The 11,138-nt window shown below is 35.6% G+C and overlaps 1 protein-coding gene across 1 annotated transcript in view; it reads left to right on the forward strand.

Annotated features, from left to right (window-relative positions):
* The window catches only part of LOC108362118 (chitinase-like protein PB1E7.04c), a 53,477-nt gene that overhangs the window by 24,792 nt on the left and 17,547 nt on the right, over nucleotides 1-11,138 (forward strand). Inside the window, exons 3-5 of the mRNA XM_017614983.1 lie at nucleotides 9,890-9,985; nucleotides 10,116-10,343; nucleotides 10,415-10,690. Coding sequence (XP_017470472.1) covers nucleotides 9,890-9,985; nucleotides 10,116-10,343; nucleotides 10,415-10,690 — 600 coding nt within the window. The remainder of the gene's footprint in view (nucleotides 1-9,889; nucleotides 9,986-10,115; nucleotides 10,344-10,414; nucleotides 10,691-11,138) is intronic.

The raw sequence follows: 11,138 nt of genomic DNA on the forward strand, positions 1-11,138 counted from the left end.
ATCGAACAATTTTCATTTGGTATTATGACGCTCATTCGATGAAGAATAGCGCTATTGTGAATTTCGCCCGGTTAGGTTGTTTACAATAGTATAATTTTCACCGCTGAGAAGTTTTGTTTACAAATCGAGCAAACTAATGTGCTTATACATATGTATGTAAATTTGTGCAAATGAAATTGAAATAAAAAAGAAAAAAAAATCTCGACGTGCTAGAAAAAACCAGAGATGTATTTTAATTTCGCAGGCTTCTGTTATCTTCGCAGCGGCATTCAATACGGGTTTTAAATTTAGTAGCGGCATCTTCCTAGTCGCCAGGTAATACCGAGGGATCATACAGTGGCTTCTCTCTTCTGCCTCTTGCTTCATCCTAGACATCGCTCCTTTCGTTTTTCCAACCACCGCAAATATCCGCACATTTGCTCCATTTCAAACCATTGTTCTGTACAAATTTGTTCATAGCTTTAAAAATTTCGTCGCTAGTGGCGTAAGTCTGAAGTACTTCGTTCTTCTTCGATTTGCATTGCGAATGGGCACCTAACTAGCACGAGAAGACTGCCTCTAAAATCGTGTTGATTCGCTCTTTGACAGTGTGATTGTGAAGTTCCAAAGAATAAGTAATATATACCCGTGCGCGAAACTGCTGCGCTCGTTACGAGAACAGCCCAGCCAGCAAAAAATCCGAAAATTAATTCGAAAATGGGAAGAAAAGTGGATGAAACGCGGATTGGGTCTACAAAAGTACTGAAAGTGTTTGTGAAAAGAGTACGTTTTCAGCTATTTTTCTGAAAATTTTCGAATTCAGAAAAAACGTACTACGCTTAAGAGCGAAATATCCCTTTGCTGCAAGCTATTTGTGTTGTGTATGGGGTTTGACGAGCCGCTGAAGGTAATTTTAATATAAATCTAAATTTTTTGATTTTCTGGCCGCCATGTTGAAGTTTGATCAAACCGCTTGCGTTGTGTATAGAAAGTCTAAAGAATTTGCCCGCACCACTAGTATACTCTAGCCACTAGCGGCCCCCAGGCATACGCTCGAGGCACCCCAGGGTAATTTTTGAGTTGTGCCTCTTTTGACGACGGTGTGCAATATGTATACCCAATAAAAATATGAACTGGAAAATCTACCACATCTTATTCAAATCTACCACATTTTTTTGCCGATTATACCACACTAAAATAAAAAGGGGTTTGCACACTGCTACTGGTAGTACTTGAGTATTTTCGAAGAAAACATACATTTTTGGTATCTGAATAAAACTATGGACAGGAATGTAGTGGAGTGATGAAGAGAGCGACGAGCAAAACGTACTTTCAACTAAAATGCTGATATATGTACATACATAAGTACATATGCATGTGTGTGCATAGATATGTACATATGTGCATAGATATGTATTTGCATAGATACAAATGTAAGTGTCCGCATATATTTTGGTCACGTCACTTGCTCTGTCGCTTCACTGCAGCAAAACCAAGTTGTGGGGAAAACCCTGACGAAATGCGTACAATTGAAACCATATTAAATATATTTATGTATGCATGTATGTACATATGTATGTAAAAATATAGTTTCGATTTAAAAAAATCGGATAAAGTTTTTATTTCGCCAATGGGTTATGCAGACAACTATAATCGTAAAATCCGATTTGTGAGTCCAGATATATATGTACCCAATAAACATTTTGGCGAATGTTCGAAAATGACCTTCGATATACAATATGAATATCGAACTGAGAACCAACTCATAGCCAACCTTAGTTTTCCAACGTTTATAGTATATTGGAAATACACTCGAGATGGGTCCCAAAAAAAAATGAAAACCATAGTAACAAGAGATGATATCCAGCTCATTCTCGAAGGGAAATATAAGAAAATCACTCTCTCTCATAAAAATTCCAATTCCATAATGGACTGGATTTCGAATTCATAACGAAAGTTCTCGAATCGAATACTAATTTATTTCACATTCGTTATCGAAGGTGAGACTCGAAAAAGGATTGGTTTTCGAATCATTTTCGAATTGTTAACCAAGCCGAATGTTTATTAGGTATGTACATACTTATGTATGTATATAATGTATCGCGACTGATTTTTTTAAACATACATACGCCTTTAATTTTAGTATTTATCAAAAAACTCAATGAAATTCAAAAACTATCGCTTGCATTTGGTTTTACTTAATACCGATTTGAGCTGTCGCACAGTGTTATAAAAAAAAAAAAAGTTCAATGAAAATTCGTTATATGGCAGTTTTGCATACTGAAAAATATATCTCGGGATATTTCTTGAGAACTACAGTGGGTAGGTTCAGAAGGCGCAACAGTCGAGCGCAATCGTTGCTAAAAAAATCAGTGATCGTAACGCGTCTTCTGAATGGCTTCATACATTAGCTGTCAAATTCACAACACACAAGATGTTGTCTCAAATGATCAGAAAAATATTACGATCATCTACACGCAACTGTTCAGTTCATCAGAAGTACCCAAGAACGCGTTGAGAAGGTGCAATCACACCAGTTACTGAGCTGTTGCGCCTTCTGAACGTGCCCAATGAAAATTCGTTTCTCTTGAAATCAGAATTGAATCAGAATTGAAATTAGGAACGAGAAATAATACTTTCATAAAAATTTAAGTACATACATATATTCAAAAAGCAGCTTAAATAGAAAAGTTTTATGAAAATGTCACATTAAACAACTGTCTAAATCTACGTTATTTTTTTAATAAATAAGGCCGTAAACATTTCCTTACATCGTCAATTTCCATATTCTATTTTTACTCTTTCAATTTCACTGACCAGCGCCGCAAACAATATCAACTAGTACGCTAACAACCAGAAATGAAATTTAATACGCAAGTACTTACAGTACTGCAAGTATACAGAGAGTAGATTTGCTACTCCCTTTTGGCAGCAGCAAACATTTCTCGTACGCGATGAGAGAAAGTAGAGTACGTACTTTGGTGGAGTAATAGCAAGTACGTCAAGTATTTACTCTCTCAACGCCAAGTAGTGTATGTATGCGGAAAAAGAGTAACAATGTGTTGGGAGTAGAGTACAATGCAAGGAGTACTTATTGAACGAAATGCGGCAAATACACTTGCGCTGGACTTTAGTACTGACTCTTTGAAAAGAGTAAATTTTAAACTTGAAATCTCTTCTATGTAATATAGTAAGTTAATTAACTCCGCAATCTGGCCTGCTAATGTGACAGTGCGACCGTTTAAATTTTTTCAAAAGCAAGGGGGAACACCGCAGGCCACTTAACACCGTCGGCCCAACCGTGTCATGTTACCAATATCTCTGATTCGAAATATTCGCTTTATTTTCAAAATGTAAGCGGAATGCGAACAAAATCATCTCAGTTTTATCGCCGCACATCATTGCTTGAATATGATTTCTTGGCCATAACTGAGACATGGTTCAATAACAACATCTCCTCCAGCGAATTCTTCGACCGCAACTATCACGTATACCGCAAGGATCGTAGCTATGGGTGTTGAAAAAGGTGGCGGTGTCATGCTTGCTGTAAGAGCGGATTTGTGCAGCAGTTTAACTACACTTGATCTAGTTGATGATTTTCTTAATAAAATTTGCGTTACATTAATACTTTCATATATTCATCAATGTAGTAGCATAGAGATTTATCAAAAACATTTAGAAAATCTACTTCATATCATCAATATTGGCAGACTCCGATGAAACAATTTTTCATGGTGATTTTAATTTAACTGAAATATCTTGGTCTTACCATGGTAATAATTTACTTCCGCATAACTTCAGGTCTGACATCGAAGACCATTTCATCAGTACCTTGTTATGTTATGGCTTTAATCAACACAATGCGATTTTAAATGATAACGGTAGAGTACTGGACTTTGTAATTTCTTCCAATTATTTAAAATTATCTTGTGAGGAATGATTACATCCAATTTTGAATAATAGCTTTCATCATAAGGCGATCTTTGTTAGCATAAATTTCTACACATTTCAAAATAATGAGACCAATCTTTTAGAAGAGCGTGACTACTCTAAGGCGGATTACGTAGCGTTAAAAATTTTTTTGAACTCCATGATTGGGCATTTCTAAACATCTCAAATTGTCCAACCGTTTACGCGAGAATCTGAATTCGGCTATCTCCCGCTATTATTCTTTAAAAAGAGCCATAGCCCGAAATAAACTACCTTGGTTTAACTCTAAACACAGCAATTTAAAGAACATAAAAAATAAAGCTTTAAAGAATTTTAAGAAAAGTAATTCAGATGCAGATCGTCTAAATTTCTATCGCTTGAGAAAGGATTTTGACTGCCTCCATAGGTTTTAATTTAGACATTATATATATAATGTTGAAGTTAACCTCAAATCTAATCCATCAAGTTTCTGGCACTTTATCGCCTCAAGAAGAAAAACAAATGGTTTCCCCACTAGTTTGCAATATGATAGCGTTACCTGCTCAAATACATTAGACTCATGTGATTTATTCGCAAAATTTTTCCAGAAAGTCTATGAGACCCAAGCCACTTTTTTAACCCCAACGTTTACATTTCCACGTTTGCCTACAATCACCTCTTTCACTGTGTCTCAGGAAGATGTTCTGTTAGAAATTTCATCACTGAATTCGAGCTCAAAGTCAGCTATTTTTCAAAAATTGCTCCAACGCAATAGCTTTTCCTATTACCCTACTATTTCAAGAATGTCTTAGTAAAGGAGCTTTTTTAAGCTAATGGAAGGTATGTACCATTGTTCCAGTTTTCAAATCCGGTGATCCTAATGACGTCTGTAACTACAGACCCATAGTTAAGCAGAGCACTCTGGCTAAGCTATTTCACCATATAATTCAGGTTAAATTGTTTGATCATGCAAATAGTGTTATATATAAATGCCAACATGGATTCTTTCCGGGAAAATCAACCTGTACAAATTTAGCCTTATTAACAAATCACGTAATTAACGCATTTGAAAGTCGCGCGCAATTGGACGTTATCTATACGGACTTCTCCAAAGCGTTTCATAAAGTAAACCACTATGATGCTAGTGGTAAATTACTTGATTTCTTCGCAAGCTTCCTGACACAAAGGAGACTCTTTGTTAAAATTGGATGTGCAGGATCAAGAGTTATTGTTGAGGCGGTGTCAGGAATACCGCGGGGTACCTACTGTGGACCACTCCTGTTTTCATTATTCATTAAGGACCCGCCTGATTGCTTTAAGTTTTCTAAATGCTTATTTATTGTACGCTGATGTGAAGTTGTTCTCTGTTGTGCGCGACTACTCAGTTGTAAAGTACAACATGATCTCGACGCGCTGGTTCAATGGTGCAGATTAAATCGGCTACAACTGAATATAAATAGGTGTTACGTTCTTACATTTTCTAGGAAGGCTAATAATAACATTGTATACGATTACGAGTTAAATAGCTGCGCATTATCCAGATGCAATGAAATGAAAGATTTGGGTGTTATCTTTGATCCGAAAATTACTTTCTCGAAACATATAGACTATATGGTATCCAAAGCTTTTGCAATGTTAGGGTTTTAAGAAGGAACACCAGAGAGTTTAAGGATCCATTTACTTTGAAATCTCTCTATATTTCACTAGTCAGGAGTCGCCTAGAATATTGTTCTCTAATATAGAGTCCCTATTACGATATACATTCAAATAGAAGAGAACGCGTTCAAAAGGTATTTACAAAGATCGCTTTGTGTAAGTTATCGTGGCATAGTTTCCTCCCCTCTTATATTGGGAGGCAAAAGTTACTTACATTGCAGTCCTATATTTCTATATAATTCTTATATAAGTTAGCATATTGCACAGCTGCAAAGCTAAAACAGCGGTTTGATGATTCCTTAGAATCACTCCCACGCCTGCATAGCTTCTTGGATATTTATAAACAGACTTCACAGCTGCCAAGCTGATCGACAATTCTTCAGAATCACTCCCACGCTTGTCTTGCCATTCAGATACATTCCAAAACGGACACCTGATAGCGTACGTGACTTTGGGCGGTTTGAGCTACCGGCGCATCTATACTAAGTCAGCCAGATCGGGCAGCGCATCTACACCAATACAAACACATCGACGAATCAGCGACTACCCTGCGAAAAATGGGACTAATCCGGGATGACTCCGGGAGCAATCGCAAAGGAGCATGCGACTAATACCACTTTTGATCTCTTTATATGGAATGAACTGATCGCTTTTGTTCGAGCATGTCCTATGAAGAGACTAATTGTTCACCTTTATACCCAAATGGGTATAAAAAGCGACTAGTCACTTTTAAAAAATAAAAATAAAAATTTGAGCCAGCTGAGATTCGAACCGGGGTGCTCAGTTTTGTTAGGCGAATACTCTCTCTGTGTGCCAACGCCGCACATGAAATTTCATTGACTAAGTGCGTACATATCATTAAATCGCTGTTAGTACCCGTTAGTGATCTCCAATTATACCCATAAGGGATGAGTCGAGACTAATTGACCTCCATTAGTACCCGTACTAGACTAGTTGGGACTAATTAATGCCCAATTGTACCCGATTGAGAGTAATATCGGAATACTCTCTTTAGAGATTAGTCGCCCAATTTTTTGCAGGGTAGCTACAAACCGCAAGTAAGGAACTAGGGTAGATTGTAAGTGAATAAAGTTTAGTTCTGTATTAACATCAAGAGAAGAAAGTTATAATTTGCAAAGTTATACAATATTATTAATGGCTGTGTTAACTGTACGTATCTTGCAAATTTGCTTAAATTATACATTCCACCGCGAAACCTGAGGAATAATCGGCTGGTTGAATGTGCAACGCACTCTACCAATTATGGTGATAATGAACCAATTCCTAGATGTGTTAGGCTTTGTAATACATACTCAAATTTAATAGATTTTGATCTGAATATTAATAAGTTTACATTACATTTGTTTATGCAATTTAATTAATTATTTTAATAGTTCTAATTAGTCTGAAAGAATTGAATTCTGTAGACTGTAAATAAATAAACAAACAAAATAAGATATGGAAAATAAAGGTCAAGGTATAATACTAAAGTATAGGTAATACTAAACAATATTTTTGTATTGAACTAGCAAGCTAGTTCAACTATCTTCACAGTTAGTTGGACTAAAAATGAGGTGCAAAGTGAAAGGATACGGCCCCCGGATGTGCAATAAGGTTTTATTTTTTTAGCGGGGTTGCCACCCTTACATAAACATATAATTTTTTTGTTAATGACATGAGATTTACACTGTTCATTCAATTTACAGAAAATAAGGTGCCAAGAGCTTGGCCTATAGATGTGCAGTACATATTTTTTCGTAAGGGTTGCCCCCTGTTTGAAAAGTCGAAACGAAATAGTGCTAAGAAATCTTTAGTTTGAATATTTAAGCTATTTTTGAGGTGTTTGACGGAGATTGGTATCAATCGAAATTCGTTTGAAGGGCTTTATTCAGAACTATATTTAGTAGGGCTGCCACATGTTTAAACAAGCAAATTCAACTTCGAACTGTGGTGATTAGTTAATTGAAATATGTATTACAATATGGGTGCCATACTAAAGGGGTTTAAGCAAGTTTTAAAATGTTTTGAAAAAGGTTATCGCTCAAAAGCAACGTTATATAAGTAGAGAGGGGAAGGCGGGGCGTACAGGTTACCTGATCGTCCCAAAAGTTTTACCATAACTTGCTAATAGCATGAAGAGCATATGTATGTAACAAGTTTGAAAATGATAACATTCTTTTTAGAATTTATGCCAGAAAAATATAAATTTCGGCCAGTGTGCAACCAAAACCCTTTTTGGTAAAAAGGGAAATACTCGACACCAGCTTGCTGGTACCACCAAGGTGATTGAACCATCAGGCTTGAAGCACATAACATAGCAGCAAGCAGGTACAATATTTATTTCTTTAAAAAAGAGGTCCTGAAAAGATCGAAACGATTAGAGCCAAAATTTCATAATTTTTCTACCATTTTGTTAAACAATGGTTTTTTTAACTCACAACTGCAATATTGAGAACTTTAATCTTCCAGAAACACGGATTTGACTCATATAGTGCAACGAATTTCCGCCAAAAAACTTTTTACTAAAAAAAATGCGCTAATTTCATCATTTCACGACACCAGCATCGTTTTCAAATCGTTTTTGATGTTGCACAAGCAGCAGGTACAATCACACCACAAGAACATTAGTGATGGGCGAAATAGTGATTTTCCAGTGTCAGTGATTTTTTATGGCTATTGCGATCGCTAGTTCGCTAATAACACAGAAATGTATAATAGTTCTAATAAATTATGAAAAATCGGTGTTAGTACATGTAGGGAAAAGAGGGAAAATCTTATTTTATTCGCTCAAAAATTGCCATATTTTAATTCGTTGTTTATTAATAGATACTTGCAGCCATCTTTACTTGTTGATAAAAATTTTGAAATAAAAGTCTAACTGTTTACCAAAAAAGTCCATATAAAACAACCTTTTAAAATTTAAATAAGAATGTTTCCAAATAGGAGAATTTCCTTCTCAGTAAATAAGGCATTTTAAGGCCATAAATTCGCTCGGTTAGTTATTTTGGATTCGTTTGCGGCTATTGGTTTTTTTTCACTCCTACCTCGAAATTTTGTGGAAAACACCTAAAAAAAACTCCCTGAAAATTTGAAGCCTAAATACTAACATTAAGTTCTCGCCCACGGCGTGCAAAGATTTCCCATATACACTCCAAAAAATCTGTTTAAAAATGCGACTATACATCCAGTATATGTTTGTTTATTTTTTATTTTTATTTTCATTTTAACACATAAATAACGAATAAAGTAACAATTTAAAGTTTCTCTAAACACAAGTCAAGGAAGTTAATAGTACACTGCGTTGCATAATTATAAATGGCCACCGACACGTTTTAAAATTTAAATAAAAATGTTTCCAAATGGGAGAATTTCCTTCTCAGTAAATAAGGCATTTTAAGGCCATAAATTCGCTAGGTTAGTTATTTTGGATCGTCCAAATATATATATATATATATATATTGTTTTGCGACTATTGTTTATTTCACTCCTACGTCGAAATTTTGTGGAAAACACAAATCAATTCGTCGTAATATTATTTTTTTTCAATAATTCTTTTTTTTTTTATCGGAAAGATGGATCCTGGGATGGGTATGTTCAACTTTCACAGGCGGTTAGTTGAATCAAAAGTTTACATCATTTAACTGAAAGTTGAAAAATTGTAAACGTCTTTTATATAAATACAATGATTGTGTACGATTAGGAAATATGTATGTAATAATATTCTGAATGAAGTTTTTTGAAAATTTCATCACTTCTATAAAACTTGAAAAGGAGGACAAGGAGGACATTTTTGCTCAAAAGTAGGACAGAGAAGGACAATATTTTTGAGGAGGAAAAATCATTTTTGAGGAGGACAATCCTCCTCAAACGAGGACGGTTGGTCAGCTTACTTAATGGCTGCTTGGCTATCAGAGAAGATATTCGCACTAAAATGGTTGTAAATAAAAAAACAAAGCAAAAATATGCAAAAACTATATGCATTTATTGTAAAATATACTAAAATATGCGCAAATACAGGTTTTTTTTTTGCATGGGATTCCGAGCCCTAGTTATAAGCCAGTTCGACTTCAGCCTTATATATTTACCTCACATTTTTACTTGTTGGTGTTGGCTGATTCTTGCGACAGGATTAGAAGATAAAATGTTTTTCTCAATAACTTTTTAGGCATTTTCAAGCTTTTAGATGGTTGCGGAAAGAATGTTTGTTAATGTTAATTTTGGTTAGTGCAAGGCGCTTCATACAAAATATTCTTTTGAAAAATCAAGAAAATATTGAGTCAGAATCTGGGGAGTTCTCTCTGTGAAGAAATTATAGCATGAACTAATCAGTTTTACGTATACATAGGTTACAGCCACAATCCTTACAATGGAGTTATATGTAATGATATAATATTGGCTACTGGTGTTTTTTCATCCAAGGAATTGTGGAGGCTTTCCAAAGGTAGGTTTAGAGCAGAACAAATATCTATAGGAATATACATATTCGTATTATGCTAATGTAAATACACATATGCAAATAGACATATACTTTTAATGTCCATAATCAATATTTTTGCCATTAATATACATAGCATCTATTCTTGATGAGACCAGTAACGATTTGCTGTCGACGAATGTCAGTCATATTAAAATGGAAAATTCGGCCGGGGCTTATGAATGCAACACATATCAGTTGCCGCCACCGTCAATTGGCGTTGGTGTAGATGTCGCTGGTAATTTAGCAGCAACGAGCAATATGTTGGATTCTGGGCGCTCCGTTGCTGCTGGTTCGTCAATGATTGTTCCAGCCGGGTATAGTAGTAAGGAAATTAAAATTTATTCATATTTTACATGCATATTATTTCTAAAACATATTTCATTTTGGTTATAGTCGACTTTGTTGATCCACGTAGCATGCACTTGCCACCAACGTCCCTCCTGCGGGCTCAGGGAGCGGCTGCTATTGCCGCGTGTAAAAACGATACATGTGCATCGCCGCCTGGTTCTGGTCCAAGCAATGGCAGTAGTAATGGATTTTCTGTGATATTGCGGTCTGGCGATTCTACGGGTGCCAACGTACAAGGAAGCGATATATCAACGCTTCAACGATACACGCCTACACTGAGCCGTTCTTTGTTGAATATGAGCCAAATGAGATCAAACGAAGGTAACTTATAAAATTGAAATCATATTATTACGCACAGTCTATTCCCATGTCAAAAAAAAAATCAAACTATACAAGCTAAATACCGTGAATCTGACCTTGCCTCGATACAAAAGCTAAGACAACAAAAGCAACAACAAATGTTAGCAAATTACATAGTGCAATAAAATGAAAAAAAAAAAAATAATAATAATCCTTGGGGTGTCATAGTATTTTTCTGACAGATTATGAAAAACAAGAAGACACGTATCTTACCAAATATTTGTATCAATAACACTGGTCTACAAATTTCAACTTTTTTTCTGCGAATAAGACGGGACCTGGTGTTTCTGAACGGATTTTTCGTGCTGAACACGAATCCGGGGTCAAAAATGTCCCATCACGTCACGTTTTCGAGAAAAAAGGGGTTGAAACCCCTAAAAACAGCGTTTTTGGCCATTTTCGAAAAATT

Source organism: Rhagoletis zephyria, unplaced genomic scaffold, assembly GCF_001687245.7.
Source record: "Rhagoletis zephyria isolate East Lansing unplaced genomic scaffold, Rhagoletis_zephyria_1.1 Rzeph_scaffold_00941, whole genome shotgun sequence".
NCBI classification, from domain to species: domain Eukaryota; kingdom Metazoa; phylum Arthropoda; class Insecta; order Diptera; family Tephritidae; genus Rhagoletis; species Rhagoletis zephyria.